This window comes from Sus scrofa, chromosome 6, assembly GCF_000003025.6.
Source record: "Sus scrofa isolate TJ Tabasco breed Duroc chromosome 6, Sscrofa11.1, whole genome shotgun sequence".
In the NCBI taxonomy this organism is placed as follows: domain Eukaryota; kingdom Metazoa; phylum Chordata; class Mammalia; order Artiodactyla; family Suidae; genus Sus; species Sus scrofa.
This window is the reverse complement of record NC_010448.4, coordinates 58,501,859-58,518,028: the sequence shown is the minus strand read 5'-3', so window position 1 is coordinate 58,518,028 and position 16,170 is coordinate 58,501,859. Positions and strand designations below refer to the sequence as shown.

Here is a 16,170-nt window from a genome sequence, read left to right as displayed (position 1 = left end):
CCACAAGCTGTGGCATAGGCCTCAGATGCGGCTCGGATTCTGTGTTGCTGCGGCTGCAGTGTAGGCCGGCAGTGTGGCTACAATTTGACCCCTAGCCCGGGGAATCTCCATATGCCACAGGTGCAGCCATTAAAAAAAAAAAAAGACTCAACTTAGATGCCATCTCCCTGGGAGGTCCCTTCGACCCCACAGGCCAGGTCACATGCCCCAAATGTGTTCCAAGTGCCCAGTGCTGCCTTGGCTTACAGCACAGCACCTGCTTGTACAGGTGCCTTCGTCTGCATCTGTTTCCCCTTCAACGTGGAAGCTCTTCATGGGCAGGGAGTGGATGTGACTCACCTGGGTCCCCAGCGTCACCCAGAACATGACGTGGCACACAGAAGACTTAAGTGTCTGTTGAACGACTCAAAGAACGGGTTTCCAGGGAATGAGTTAAGAGAGACAGACGTCAGGAGAGTCATGGTTTTATTGCCGAGTTTCAGGGAAGGGGCTCAAATGCGCCCAATCTCCCTCAGCTTGGCCACCAGGTCCTCCGTGGTCTCCACCTTGACGCCGGCCACACGCTGGGGGGGGTCCTCCACGCTTACCACAGAGAGTTTGGAGGTCAGGTCCACGCCCAGGTCTCCAGCCTTGATCACCTCAATCTTCTTCTTCTTGGCTTTCTGCACGCAGGAGGCCAGCCACAGTTCACGGGGCTGCCGAAGCCCGGCCCACCCTCCGGGTACCCCCTTCCGTGGGTGCCATGTCTGCAGAACCACTCCCGCTGGCTGAACTCTTTCAGACCTGTCCACTGCCCAGGGCACATGTGGCCTCTTTGAGGGCTACACCACATGTGGACAATGCCTGCTGGGGATGCCCTAGGGAGGCTCCTGTTGCGAGAGTCCCCCTTTGTCAACCATCATGGAAAGTCCTTCGCTGGCTAGAGTGGCCTGGAAAACTCCTCCTTCTGGCAATAATAACTCAACGGACTTTTGCCCAAGAGGAGTAACTATAGTCTCCCTGTTGGCTGAGATGATGTCGCATTGAACCCCCACCGTTAGATGCGGTGACGCACTGAACCCTCCCTACTGGCAGAGATGACACACTGAACCCTCCCTGTAGGCTGAGATGATACACTTAACTCTCCCTATTGACTGAGGTGACACACTGAACTCTCCGCATTGGTACAGAGGACCCACAGCCCCAGCCTATTGGTTAAGCTGACTCACTAAACTCATCCTATGGGCTGGGATGACCCACTGACCTCTTCCTATTGGCTAAGATGACACGCTGAACTCTCCTCCTTGGCAGAGATGACCCATGGAATTCATCCCATTGGTTAAGATGATGCACTGAACTCATCCTCTTGGCTGAGGTGACCCACTGAATCCTCCATATCGGCTAAGATGAGCCAATGAAATCTTCCTGTTGGCTAAGATGATGCATTGAACTCTCCCTACTGGCTGAGATGATACCCTGCCCTTTCCCTATTGGCTGAGATGACCCCACAAGCCCATCCTACAAACCATGATGAATAGCAAACTCTTCCTATTAGCCAAGCGACCCCATGCACTCCTCCTAGTTACCCATGATGGCTTCAATGATTCCTTCCTGTTGATGCTGGTCACTAAGACAACCATCCCTAATGAACCAAGATGACCCAATGAAGCCTCCTAACTGGGCTAAGATTACACACGGAAACTTTCCCACTGGTTGGAATGACAGGGGAGCCCTTACTGGCCAGTGACACCCTTCTGTTGGCTGAGGCAACCAGCAAACCCTCCCTGTTTGCATAAACAGCCCCCCCGAGCCCCACTGCTTACGCTGGGCAGAAATGATGCAGTGAACCCTCCCTCACAGTCAGGCCCTGGGCTGCGGCCCTCAGCTGTTCCCCGGCTGTCAGTGGCCTGTCTGCCCAGCACTCACCATGATGTTGGGCAACGTGGCGTAGCGGGGCTCGTTGAGCCGCAGGTCAGCGGTCACCACGGCAGGCAGCTTCAGGCGCAGGGTCTCCAGGCCCCCGTCGATCTCCCGCTCCACTTTCACCTTGTCCCCTTCTAGTGTCACCTGGGAGGCGAATGTGCCCTGGGGAGGGACAGTGTGGGGAAAGCGTGGGCACAGTTAACGCAGGGCAGGCACAGAGCAGGCCCCTGCTGAGTGCATGCACGCACGAACCAAAGACGGAAGACACACGTGGGAGAGTCCCCCAAGGTGACATACGGACCTCAAGTTCAAAACCAGGATGGAGTTCCCATGGTGGCCCAGTGGTAACAAATTCAACACGTATCCATGAGGACGCAGTTTTGATCCCTGGCCTCGCTCAGTGGGCTACGGATCCAGAGTTCCTGTGGCTGTGGTGGATGCCAGCAGCTGCAGCTGCGATTCAACCCCCTTGCCTAGGAACTTCCACATGCCATGGTGTGGCCCTTACGAAAACCCCCCAAAACAGGAGGAAGCCACAGAAAGGGATCTCAAAAATCCAGGGGAGGATGTCTAACCAGGACCCAGGGTCAAATCCTAACTTCCTGAACCTGCCAGTGAACAGGCATTGAGTACTGGGCACTGGGTTTTGTTTTTAAGTTTTGTTTTTGTTTGTCTTTATGGCTGCTCCTTCGGCATAGGAAGGTTCCCAGGCTAGGGGTCGAATCGGAGCTGTTGCCGCTGGCCTACAGCACAGCCACAGCAACTCCGGATCTTTAACCCACTGAACAAGGCCAGGGATCGAACCCACATCCTCATGGATGCTAGTCGGGTTACTTACTGCTGAGCCACACTGGGAACTCCTTATTTCATTAATTTAAAATTAAAAACTGATAAGCAAAAGACCATGATTGTGGTGATGGCTTCATGAGTGTGCAACATGTGTCAAAGCTTACCAAACTGCACACTTTATATATGTGCAGATTATTATACTGACCAGTTTATCTTTTTTTTTTTTTTTTGCCACGCCCATGGCATGCAGAATCCTGTGCCAGGAATTGAACCTGCACAGCAGCTGCAACAACACTGGATCCTCAAGCCACTGCTCCATGAGGGAGTTTACTGTACAGGTCAGTTTGAATTTATTTTCTGGAGTTTCCATCGTGGCTCAGTGCTTAATGAACCTGACTAGGATCCATGAGGACGCAGGTTGAACCCTGGTCTCACTCAGGGGGTTAAGGATCTGATGTTGCTGTGAGCTGTGGTGTAGGTTGCAGAGGTGTCTCAGATCTGGTGTTGTTGTGGCTGTGGTGTAGGCTGGCAGCTGCAGCTCGAATTGGACCCCTAGCCTGGGAACCTCCATATGCTGCAATCTCAGCCCTAAAAAGCAAAAAAAACCAAAAAATTTCTTTAACTGAAGTATAGTTGATTTACAATGTTGTCATAATTTCTACTGCATGGCAAAGTGACTCAGCTACACATGTATTTTTTTTTATTAGCATTCTTTAGCATTCTTTTTATTATGGTTCCTCAAAGGATACTGAATCTAGTTCCCTGTGCTACACAGCAGGACCTTACTGTTTATCTATTTTATATATAAGAGCCTGGGAGTTCCTGTCGTGGCTCAGTGGCTAAAGAATCCGACTAGGAACCACAAGGTTTCAGGTTCGATCCCTGGCCTTGCTCAGTGGGTTAAGGATCCGGCGTTGCCATGAGCTGTGGTATAGGTCGCAGATGCAGCTCGGATCTGGCATTGCTGTGGCTATGGTGTAGGCCAGCAGCTACAGCTCCAATTTGACCCCTAGCCTGGGAACCTCCATATGCCGCAGGAGCGGCCCTAGAAATGGCAAAAAGCAAAAAAAATAAAAAATAATAAAATAATAATAAAAATATATATATATATAAGAGTTTACATCTGCTAATCCCAAACTCCCAGTCCATCCCTCCTCCCACCCCTCACCCCCTTGGCAATGACAAGTTTGTTCTCTGTGCAGAGATCAGTTTGATCAGATCAGATCAGTCTGTACAGATCAGTTTTATCTCAGCAAAGATATTAAAAACAAAAAACAAAACAGGAGTTCCCTTCATGGTTCAGTGGTTAATGAAGCCAACTAGTATCCATGAAGACTCGGGTTCGATCCCTGGCCTTGCTCAGTGGGTTAAGGACCCAGTGTTGCCGTGAGCTGTGGTGTAGGTCACAGACCCAGCTCAGATCCCGAGTTGCTGTGCCGGTGTAGACCGGCAGCTGTAGCTCCGATTTGACCCCTAGCCTGGGAACCTCCATATGCCGCAGGAGCGGCCCTAAAAAAAAGACAAAAGACAAAAACGAACAAAATAGTTACTGGAAAAAGTTTTAAGTTTGTTTGGAACAGCTTGGGGGGCGTGTGGATCTACTTTTGCAACACTGAGTTTCAGGCATCTAAATTAAGTATTTCCAATGGAAATTGAGCTCCTGAATTGAGATATAAATACAAAATACGCTGTAAATACAAAATACGCACTGGATTTTGAAAACTTTGTACCAAAAACAAAAAGACTGGAAAACAGCTCAATAATTGTCCTAACAGTTATATGCTGAGGTAATATCTTAGATATATTATAAGTAAAATAGGATTACCATCATTTTGCCTTTTTTACTTTTTTTTTTTCTTTTTTCTCATTTTCCTTTCTTTTTTGGCCACCCCACAGCATTTAGATTCCCCGGGCCACATATGGAGGGAGCCGGTGATCAGAACTGAGCCAAAATTGTGACCTATACCCCATTTGCACCAGTGCAGGATCCTTAACCCATGGAATCTGCATCCCAGCGCTCCAGAGATGCTGATCCATTGTGCCACAGCAGGAGCTCCTGCCTTTTTTACCTTTTAATTCAATTTTTTTTTTTTTAATTTTTTGGCTGCTCCTGCAGCATATCTAAATTCCCAGGCCAGGGAGCAAACCCGAGCCACGGCAGTGACCTGAACCACAGTAGTGACAATGTTAGATCCTTAACCCACTGAGCCGCCAGGGAGCTCCCTTTTAAATTTTTTTAATGTGGCTGTGAAAAATTGTCAACGACCCACATCACTTGCATTTCTACTGGACTGGACTGGGGAAGCGGGAGCTGGGGAGGGAGCATGAGTATTTCATCGAGGGTGGGCACGGCAGGCCTCACCGAAGAGGTGATAATTGGGGAGAGACCTGGAAGGGAGTGAAACGCCCCGAGGCCATCTAGGAGAACTGTTCCAGGCAGAGGGAACAGCAAGTGCAAAGGCCCTGGGGTGGGGATGAGTTTTGGTGTGTTGAGAAGCAGCAGGGTAGCCCAGATGAGGCCTGGTGTCCTGGCTGTGTGCCCCTCCTTACCCACTAGAGCAGCCATCTTTTTTTTCTTTTTCTTTTTTTGGCCTGCAGCATTCGGAAGTTCCTGGGCCAGGAATCAAACTCGTGCCACAGCATCAACCTGAGCCACAGCAGCGACAACACAAGATCCTTAGCCCATTGCGCCACCAGGGAATTCCTAGAGTAGCCGTCTTGTCTTACATGTGCCTCCCTCCAGAAGGGCAGGGGTGGCTGTGTTCCGAGCCCTGGGGCCTGGCCCTCCGCAGATGGTCCCCACTCCAGCCTCACCTGTGGCCAGTCCAGAAATCCGGCTGTCATCTGGCCTGTCTGGTTACAGTCATCATCAATGGCCTGAGTTGGGAAAGAGAGAAGATTGTATGTTGATCGGGCTTCTCACGTATCCTTCGGGTCTTTGTCTAGAACGGAGGTTGGCAAACGCTTTTCATCACGAGCCAGGCGGTAAATATCACCCAGGCTCTGTTACCATCACTCAACTGTGCCACTTAGTGCATGAGCAACCAAAGACAATACAAATGTGGGTGCGTTTCTTTCTTCTTTTCTTTTTCTTTTTTTAGCCACGCAGGAGTTCCCGGGCCAGGGATCAGACCCGCACCACAGCAGTGACCTCAGCCACAGCAGTCACCACACCGGATCCTTAACCCACTGAGCCACCAGGGAACTCTTTTGGGAGGTAGCGTTTCAATAAAACTTTATTTATGGGAGTTCCCATCATGGCTCAGTGGAAATGAACCTGACTAGTATCTATAAGGATGCGGGTTCGATCCCTGGCCTCGCTCAGTGGGTTAAGGATCTGGCATTGCTGTGAGCTATGGTGTAGGTCGCAGATGCAGCTCGGATATGCCGTGGCTGTGGCTGTGGCTGTGGCTGTGGCTGTGGCATAGGCTGGCAGCTACAGCTCCGATTAGACCCCTAGCCTGGGAACCTCCATATGATGTAGGTATGGCCCTAAAAAGCCAAAAAACAACAAAATAACAACAAAACAAACAAAAAACACTTTATTTATGAAATTAGGGGTGGCCATGGGCCACAGTTGACCAACACCTGGCCCAGAATGATCCCATCCCCTCACTTGGGCCCAAAGATGGGCAGCCACTTGTTCAGGGGCCCATGAGGTTACCTGGCATCCCCAGGGCCACATCTTTGCTCCCTGTCTTATTCCAGAGACCTCGCTGACCACACTGGGGAACTAGATGAAAAGAATCTGGGCCAATGAGAATGGTTCACCCCTGACCCCAGGGGTGGGTTCAGGAATGGGCACAGACCAGCTGGACCGGTGAAGAGACAGCCCTGGAAGCTTTGCTGGAGCCCTTGGAAAAGATGTTCTTTTCTTTCTGCTGGGTTGTCAGACTGGTGGGAAGTGACCCTGGAGCTACAGAAAGTGAAACCGAGACAGAGGAGCAGAGTGTAGGGCATATGTCCAACCCCGGATCAAGCCATGCCTGAAGCTTGCTTACTTGAGTTAATAAGTTTGCTTTTTGGCTTCAGCCAGTTTGAGTCACGATTCTGCCACCTACGACAAATGATGTCCTGACCAATTCATCTGATATCTCTCCAGCTGGGGGCTCTGGCCCTGGGAACTGTTCCTGACAACTAGGATGGGCGGGACCTACCAGTGAATACGGGGGCTTCAATAAGCTGGTATGAGCCCCAGGCCCCACCAAACTGCCTTTTTACCCTCAGCCTCGGTCTTCTGATTTGTATTCCGACTCCCCTGCTGTTTGTCATCCCTCTGTTTTCTTCTACCTGACTTGGGCCGGACACCCAAGTTCCTCCTCTCCCCAGGGGCGGATCTGGCCTGCTGGAATCCCCAGTCCCTCCCACTGGGGCCCCAGCTCCATCTGCGTCTCCTGCCCCCATCTTACTTCACAGCCTCTGACCTTCTTTCTTGGCCTCTGACCCTAAGCCCCTGCTCCCTTGACCGCTCCCCCTCCTCACCCCCTGTCTGTGGCTCTGTTCTTTCTGTTTGTTTACAGTCACACCTGTGGCATCTGGAGCTTCCCAGGCTAGGGGCTGTATTGGAGCTGCAGCTGCTGGCCTACACCACAGTCACAGCAATGCAGGATCCAAGCCGCATCTGCGACCTACACCACAGCTCACGGTAACGTTAATCCTTAACCCACTGAGTGAGGCCAGGGATTGAACCCGCATCCTCATAGATACTGGTCGGGTTTGTTATCACTGAGCCACGACAGGAACTCCCCTGTAGCTCTTCTGACCATCCTCTGCCCCTCTCCTGGATAAGGCCACCAGGTCCGTCCTCGAAAGGGAGGGGTGGGGAGGCCACCCCGAGGAAGGGCATCCTGGGTCTCCTGAGGCCATGGCTGAGCCGGACCGCACATCTGCCTGGCCTGAGAGGGCCACGGGCTTGGCAGGCTTCTAGATGGGTCTTCGCCCCAACTCACTCTCTTAGCCCCCAACCTCCTCCCCAAAGTCCCGGCCTCTGGTCTCTTCCTTTCCAGTCCGGTCCTCAAGGCCCCTGAGGCGACCTCCAGCACCCAGAGCAGCCCCACCCCTCCCACACTCACAGCCACGCCTGCTCCCCAGTGCCTCCCAAAGCCTCAGGTCTGCCTTCCAGCCCTGGCTCTGCCCAACTCTCCCCTGGGCCCTCCACATTCCCTCTGACGGTCCTTCTGGGTCTCCTGTGTCCCCAAGCCAGATGGCGGCACCACTCCTATCACCTCCATCCCCCTTGATCCCCGTGACACAAGCCCTGGCCTTCCAGCCGTGAGTCCTTCTGCGCTGCCCCGCCGCCCGTGGCCTAGGCCTTCTTGATCCACGTGGACCATCGCCACGGCCTCCAAGGCGCCAGTCTCACCTCACGAGACCACGGGGGTCTCCTGAGGCCCACAGGGCCCCTGCGGTCCCCTGTTCAAAGTCTCTAGCAGGGGGAAGAGCAGAGGCCCAAGGGGTTTGGCCTGGGCCACCTGCGTCACGCTCTCCCCTCTCCGGGGGCCGTGACAGGGGAGGGGCCTGGCGCACCTACCTGCTTTCCCAGCAGCACCAGGTCCACCTTCTCCTTCTGGGCCAGCTTGGCCAGGACCCGGGCCACCTGCAGGGGGCCCAGGTGATGCGCCTCTGCAGCCGGCACCTCCACATGGATGCCACGGTCTGCACCCATGGCCAGAGCGGTGCGAATGGTCTCCTGCCGAGCAGAGAAGGGACTTGGCTAGGCTTCTAGGCCCAGGGGGACCCTGGAGTCCAGCCCCCAGCCCCTCCTCCCTCAGACCCAGGCCTGGGGCCCCAGTCCTCCCGCACCTGGCACTGGGCAGGCCCGCAGCTGACAGCAATGACTTCCTTCACCAGCTTCTTCTCCTTGAGCCGCACGGCCTCCTCCACAGCGATCTCACAGAAGGGGTTCATGGAGTGCTTCACGCCATCCATGACCACCCCTGTCCTGTCGGGCTTCACTCGGATCTGCTCAGAGGGAGGGGAAGGCACAGGGTCAGAGGAAGCAGGCGGAAAGGTGGGCGGGGTGCTGGATAGGGTCCCGGAAGGGGGAAGGGCCTTGTCCAGGGTCCCAGGGCTCCAGGGACAGACCAGGTTAGAATTCACAGGCCACCCTCTCATTCGGACAGTCACTGGGTGCCAGGGACATCTGAGTTTGTCTTACTCTGTGGCTGCCCCTTGGGCCTGAAAGAGTGTTTCTCAATTCTTTTCTGTGCCATAACCTACAGCGAGAAAAACATGTCACACCATCCCCAAGGGTATTCTTTTGGGGGACAACCACGCTCGCATATGGAAGTTCCCAGGCCAGGGAGCGAACCCGCGCCACAGCAGCGACCCAACCTGCTGCAGTGACACCGGATCCTTCCCCTGAAGCACCACGAGAGAACTTCTCCCCAAGGGTATTTTATTTTATTTTATTTATTTATTTTATTTACTTTTGCTTTTTAGGGCAGCACCCATGGCATATAGAGGTTCCCAGGCTAGGGGCCTACACCACAGCCACAGCAACGCAGGATCTGAGCCGCACCTGTGACCTACACCACAGATCATGGCAACCCCGGATCCTTGACCCACCGAGCAAGGTCAGGGATCGAACCCGCATTCTTATGGATACTAGTCAGATTTGTTTCTGCTGCGCCACAATGGGAACTCCTCCCTGAGTGTATTTTAAATGCATAACCTATATTTCTACGTAGGCATAAATACCACTGCAACGTAAGTTCTGGTAAATAATAAGTGTCTTGCCTTTATACATCATACTCTGATTTTTTTTTTTTTCCCCCGAGTGTGGGGTGCAGAGGCTTGATGTGGGAGTCTCCGTTTCCAGACCAGGGATTGAACCTGGGCCACAGGGCTAAAAGTGCCAAATCCTAACCACTAGAGCACTAGGGAACCCACTGCCCCATCTTTTTAATGCCCGCCTGCTACATGGATTTCCTGACCCACAGAAAGTTAAGATCGAGTTTGAAAAACATGAACATTGGGAGTTCCCTTCGTGGCTCAGTGGTTAACGAAGCCAACTAGGATCCATAAGGATGCGGGTTCGATCCCTGGCCTTGCTCAGTGGGTTAAGGATCTGGTGTTGCTGTGAGCTGGGGTGCAGGTTGCAGACGAGGCTTGGATCCTGAGTTGCTGTGACTGTGGTGTAGGCCAGCGGCTTGCAGCTCCAATGTGACCCTTAGCCTGGAAAACGCCATATGCCCAAGGGTGTAGCCCTAAAAAGCAGGAAAAAAAAAAGAAAAAAGAAAAAATCCACTAGCATCAAAGGCCTCTCTCTGCCAAACAGACGGCAAAGGTCCAGGGTCTGCAAGCAAACCTCGCCTGCTCCTTTCCACACACAGGGCATCTTCACTGAGTGGTGACTGTGTGCTCTGAGCTGGAATCCAGGCCCCGCCGTGTGCAAGACAGACGGGCCCATTGGCCTGGGGGGCTCCTGGTCTGGGGCAGGGGGCATGTTGTGAATGATTACCTACGTTTCTCACTTCTCCGCACATGACGTTCCCAGACCGGGGGTCGAATCGGAGCTGCAGCTGCTGGCCTGCACCACAGCCACAGTAACTCGAGATCGGAGCCTCATCTGTGACCTATAGCACAGCTCACGAAAGCGCCGGCTCCTTAATCGGAGCGCGGCCAGGGATGGAACCGGCCTCCTCCTGGTTCCTAGTCGGATTCATTTCCACTGCACCATAGCGGGAACTCACTCTCTACCTTCGTACTCTGTTTTCTTCCCTAGCGCTGCCCACCCCGGCTGCAGGACACATGCTGTACTTACTAGCTCTCTTCTCCCCAGCACAAGGTCAACTCCATGAAGACAGGGACTTGTGTGTGTTTGCGTCATGACAGTCACCCCACAGCCTAGAACAGTGCCTGGTCCATGTGGGTCCACTGTCAACACTTGTCAGGGAAATGAATGAGAACTTGCTCACAAGAGCACCTGTCCATTCAGCATGGAACCTAAAACAGCAAAGCCCTCCCTTTCATTAAAAAGAAAATCTGAGAGTTCCCGTCATGGCTCAGTGGTTAACGAATCCGACTAGGAACCATGAGGTTGTGGGTTCAATCCCTGGCCTCGCTCAGTGGGTTAAGGATCTGGTGTTGCCATGAGCTGTGGTGTAGGCCAGCAGCTACAGCTCCGATTGGACCCCTAGCCTGGGAACCTCCATATGCCACAGGTGCAGCCCTAAAAAAGCAGAAAATAAAAGAAGAAAATCTGGTGGCCAACAAGCACACAAAAAAATGCTCAACATCACTGATTATTAGAGAAATGCAAATCACAACTACTGTGAGGTAGCACCTCACACCGGTCAGAATGGCCATCATTAATAAATCCACAAATAACAAATGCTGGAGGGGGTGTGGAGAAAAGGGACCCCTCCTGCACTGTTGGTGGGCATGTAAACTGGTACAACTACTACGGAGAACAGTAAGGAGGTTCCTTGGAAAACTAAATACAGAACAATACGACCCAGCAATCCCACTCCTGGGCATATACATCCAGACAAAACTTTGCTTGAAAAACATACATGCACTCATATGTTCATCGCAGCACTATTCACAATAGCCAAGACCTGGAAACAACCTAAATGTCCATTGACAGATGAATAGATTAAGAAGATGTGGTCCATATACACAATGGAATATTACTCAGCCATAAAAAAGGACAAAATAATGCCACTACAGCAACATGGATGGAACTAGAGGCTCTCATACTAAGTGAAGGAAGTCAGAAAGAGAAAGACAAATACCGTATGATATCTCTTATATCTGGAATCTAATATACAGCACAAATAAACCTTTCCACAGAAAAGACACTCTTGGACTTGGAGAACAGACTTGTGGTTACCAAGCGGGAGCAGGAAGGAGTGGGATGGACTGGGAATCTGGAGTTAATAGATGCAAACTCTTGCCTTTGGAATGGATAAGCAACGAGATCTAGTCATTTATGATGGAATATGATAGAGGATAATGTCAGCAAAAATGTATGTGTGACTGGGTCACTTCGCTGTACAGTAGAAACTGACAGAACACTGTAAACCAACTATAATACAAAAAATAAAAATCGTAAGAAAAAAAAAAATCTGGGAATTCCCATTGTGGCTCAGCAGGAGTTCCCGTCGTGGCTCAGTGGTTAACGAATCCAACCAGGAACCATGAGGTTGCGGGTTCAATCCCTGGCCTTGCTCAGTGGGTTAAGGATCCTGCGTTGCTGTGGCTGTGGCGTAGGCAAGGGGCTAAAGCTCCAATTAGACCCCTAGCCTGGGAACCTCCATATGCCTCAGGAGCAGCCCTAGAAAAAGGCAAAAAGACAATAAATAAATAAATAAACATTGTGGTCAGCAGATTAAGAATCCAACTAGTATCCATGAGAATGCAGGTTCGATCCCTGGCCTCACTCAGTGGGTTGAGGATCCAGCGGTGCAGTGAGCTGGGGTGTAGGCTGACAGGTGTAGCTCCAATTTGACCCTTTAGTCTGGGAACTTCCATGTGCTGGGGGTGCAGGCCTAAAAGAAAAAAAAAAAAAGAAAGAAAGAAAAGAAAATCTGGGCAGTTCCTTTATGGGCAGTGAGTTAAGGACCTGGCATTGTCACTGCTGTGACTCAGTTCTATCCCTGGCACCAGAACATCCACGTGCTGTGGGTATGGCCAAAAAAAAAAACCCAGATAAAATCCAAGATAGGAGCTTCCCCTTTATAAATAGGAAGGCAGCCCCCCACACACACTACATCCGTGTAATGGCCTCACCAGGGAGCCGTGGTGGTGGTGGTGGTGGGGTGGCGGCAGTGGGGGTGGGGGCACAACAAGGGAGGGCCCCAGGCCTGCTCCTGCTCTGGCAGGACTCCCGGCTCCAGAGTCCTGACTCCCAAGGAGAAAGGGATGAGAGCCACTGGACACCTGTGCCAGCTTGTCTTCTCCATGGAAGACCTTTGACACTTGAGCTGATTTCAGAAATGCTATTTAGTTCAATTATGTAAGTTGGAAAACACTGGTTGGCCTGAAAAATCGGTGACAGCCTTTTTTTTTTCTTTTCTTTTCTTTTAATAATGATGTTTTATAAATTGAGGGAGACAACTCCCCATTAAGTTTCCAGGCTTTCTCTTTAAGGCGCCAACAAATTAACCTTCAACAGACACAGCCCTGACCCAGGCAGGCAAGCCTCCAATGGCTCCTTAGGCCTTAACTCAATTCAACCATCCTAAGAGCCCGGGGGGATGGTTACTGTCATCAGGACACTCCTTTTATTTATTTCCTAATATTATTTATTATTATTATAATTTTGGCTGTGCCCATAGCATGTGGAACTTCCTGGACCAGGGATTGAACTGTACCACAGCAGGGACAACACCAGATCCTTAACTGCTGGGCCACAAAGGAACGTCAGTCACCTATCCTCATTTTATTTAACTTTAGTTTTTGCTTTTTAGGGCCACACCTGCACCATATGGAGGTTCCCAGGCTAGGGGTCAAACCAGAGCTGCAGTTGCCGGCCTACACCACAGCCACAGCAACGCCAGATCTGAGCCACATCTGTGACCTACGCCACAGCTCACAGCAAGCCCAGAAACTTAACCCATTGGGCAAGGCCAGGGATGGAACCCGCATCCTCACGGACACTACGTTGGGTTTTCAACCTGCTGAGCCACGAAGGGAACACCCTCATCCTCATTTTAAAGGTGGAGCAGGAATTTGCTGGTGGCTCCATGGGTTAAGGATCTAGCATTGTCACTGCTGTGGCTCTGGAACAACAACAAAAAAAGATGGAGCAACTGAGGCAGAAAGAGGCCAAGCAGGTGACCAGGGAAGGCCTCCCGGAGAAGGTGACCTTTGAGCAAAGTCTAGAAGGAGTGGGGAACACAAAGACAGGTCAGACAAACACACACACACACACACACACACACACACACACACCCCACCGGAAAGGAGGTGCCAGTTTAGGGGCACAGGGTGACATCTGGGCAAACAGGGGATCTCACTCCAGTATGGGAAGGGCTGAGGGACAAGACTGGGGGTTGCAGGAGCGCTCAAGGCCACATCCAGGTAGCCTCAGGGGATGGGGTGGGGGCCTTCCTGGAGGTGGCAATGCCACTGAATCACTAACCTTTGCTGCATTGCTTGGGGTCAAGGTTAGGCAGGCCACGAGAGGGCTAAGAAGCAGAGCTGGGAGGGTGGATCTGGAAGGGCATTCAGGCAGAAGGCACAGCGGGAGCAAAGGAAATGCCAAGAAGCAGCCTGGGCAGTCAGGAAAACATGAGCAGGCGGGAGCTGTGGAGGCACAAAGGGTGAGGAAGGCCAGGAGGCCAGGGCTGGACCCCGAAGGGTCTGGAGCACCAGGCTGAGGGGCTGGGACCCTGTCCTGGGGCTGCTGGGGGAGCGGTGGGAAGATGAGCCACAGCAGGGGTGGGGGTAGGGAGTCAGCCCTGATGATGAGCTACTGGTGGTGCGGGGGTGGGGTGGGGGGGAGGCCCCTCCAAGGCTGGGAGGGGATGGACTGGAGAGGAGAGACTGGGGACCTGGGGAGGAGAGGGTTCAGGTGGGACATGAACTGCTGGAGGAGGGGGAGCAGGACAGGGATGGAGAGGGCTGGAGGGATGGGCTGAGAAACCACAGGCTGTGGGGAGGGGAGGGGAGGAGGGGAGGGGCAGAGGGCTGGGATGGTGTCCAGGGTCTGGCCCGGTAATTAGGTAGTTGGCCGTGTCTGAATCGCTTATTTGTTCAGAAAGGGACCTCAAGGGACACATCCAGGAAGACAGGATGCGATGGAGGGAGCCCTGGGGTGTTGTGGGAGGGGCAGGCAGCTGAGGACATTGCGGGGGAGGGATGATGAAAGGAGCTCAAATAAGGACGGGTTCACCCATGGGCCAGGTCCTGTGCTGGGCGAAGCTCCAACCCAGAGCTCAGTCAAATGGGAGCCTGTCTGGGGTGGGGGCGGGAACGGACAGGTTTGACCCCAGACATCTCAGGTCAGGGACCAGGGCTAGGGGAGAGAGAGGCTTTGGGAGCCCAAAGGAACAGTGAGAAGGGGGCGGGAACCTGGAGGATCAGGCTTGTCCCCAAAAAGGCTGAAGGCAACCCCCCTGCCACTTGCTGCCAGGGCTGTCATTAGGCCGAGGGGCTGTTGAGTGAGGATGGGAGAAACAGAGAGGGGAGCCGGATTTGCCTGCACTTTTCAAACATGACTGCGGCTGCCTAGCTGATGATGTCGCAAGCAATGGAACCTGCAGTGTCCTCACCTGCCTGATGAGATTAATGATCAGTATTAACAGGACCGAATAGGGAAGCTTCTGTTGTGGCACGGTAGAAACAAATCCGACTAGCCTTCATGAGACGGCGGGTTCAATCCCTGGCCTTGCTCAGTGGGTTAAGGATCCTGTGTTGCTGTGACTATGGTGTAGGCTGGCAGCTGCAGCTGCGATTCCACCCCTGGGAACTTCCACAGGCTGGGGGTGCGGCCCTAAAAAGCAAAAGAAATAAAAAGGACTGACTAGGTTCATCTCTATCAAGGACTCAGAAGGATGCTGCCTAATGCATTAGTAAAAACTATACAGCCAATGCTGGGGACACAGCCGTGGGGTCCCAGTCTGATGCAGGGGGTGGGGAGGGTACAGACGTGGATGGACAGTCCCTACCTTCAGGCTGATTTAGGCCAAGTATGGAGACAGCGTCTCTCTGGGGGACAAGCCAGGCCCTCGGAGACCTTGCCAAGGTTACAACCCTGGCCCCTGCCTCTCTCAAGGAGGATGGGAGCTATTCCAACAGCTTGTCAGGGTGGCTTTTCATCTCTCGAAAGCACACTCCTCCCTTCCTAGCTAGAGCCTCCTCAGTCACCCTGGGGCTGTGACAGTTTCTGGGTTCCCACAGCGCCCCCGTTGGACCTCCATTAAAGCACACTGTGTGCGGTAGTCACGTGAGTGTGCAGTGCAGCCTAGTGGGTGAAAGCCTGGCTTGAGTGCAAAGCACTCGTTGGGATGCGGAGTCGGAGGGACCTGGATAGGAAATCCCGGCTCTGCCCCCTCCCAGCTGAGTGACCTCTCTGTGCCTCAGTTTCTCCGTGTGTTACAGACTCCTCCAGCAGCTGAGAAATAGAGAAGGTAAGTCGCCCTGCAGACAATTCTCAAGAGGGTGAGTCCAGAACTGGGGAACGAGGTCCTGACCCCAGAGGGGCTAGTTTTGAATGAAGAGGGCTCGGGCGTCAGAACCTCTCAGTTCTTGATCTTTGCCCTCAGGTGTGACTTTGACTTTTGCGGTCAGAGCGGCAGAGATAAGAGGTACCAGAAGAACCTCAAACAGTGTGCGCTCGTGACCCCGGAAGCACACGGCCGCGGGGTTCAGGGGGGGGGGGGCCCGGTCACCTTCACGGCGAAGTCGATGACTCTCTTGACAGCTACAAGCGCGCGCAGCTCCGCCATCTTCCTGCAGCGGCGACCAGCCGGGTCAGTCTTCGCTCTCGGCTTCACAGTCCGGACGCCCCGCCCCCCTGTCCTTCTCTGC

At 52.9% G+C, this 16,170-nt stretch overlaps 1 protein-coding gene across 2 annotated transcripts; it reads right to left on the bottom strand.

Moving 5' to 3' along the window:
* Positions 449-16,137, bottom strand: ETFB (electron transfer flavoprotein beta subunit). Of its 2 annotated transcripts, XM_005653290.3 has the most exons (7): positions 16,032-16,137; positions 14,913-15,133; positions 8,494-8,652; positions 8,222-8,380; positions 5,506-5,568; positions 1,906-2,064; positions 449-662 (listed from the first exon to the last, which is right to left on the bottom strand). In XM_005653290.3, the coding sequence occupies exons 3-7, from the start codon at positions 8,617-8,619 to the stop codon at positions 492-494; spliced, it is 678 nt and encodes a 225-aa protein (XP_005653347.1). In that variant the 5' UTR covers positions 8,620-8,652; positions 14,913-15,133; positions 16,032-16,137; the 3' UTR covers positions 449-491. The 2 variants fall into 2 exon arrangements, with proteins under 2 accessions (XP_005653347.1, NP_001192208.1); NM_001205279.1 differs by lacking the exon at positions 14,913-15,133 and having other exon boundaries at positions 16,032-16,088.

Bases quoted from the DNA above. Each gene is read 5' to 3' on its own strand.
- ETFB (NM_001205279.1), bottom strand. From the start codon at position 16,088: ATGGCGGAGCTGCGCGCGCTTGTAGCTGTCAAGAGAGTCATCGACTTC. The intron at 8,653-16,031 runs GTGACCGGGCCC...CCCTCTGAGCAG, and splicing joins TCATCGACTTCGCCGTGAAG to ATCCGAGTGAAGCCCGACAG. The intron at 2,065-5,505 runs GTGAGGCTGGAG...GTCCCTCCCCAG, and splicing joins GATTTCTGGACTGGCCACAG to GGCACATTCGCCTCCCAGGT.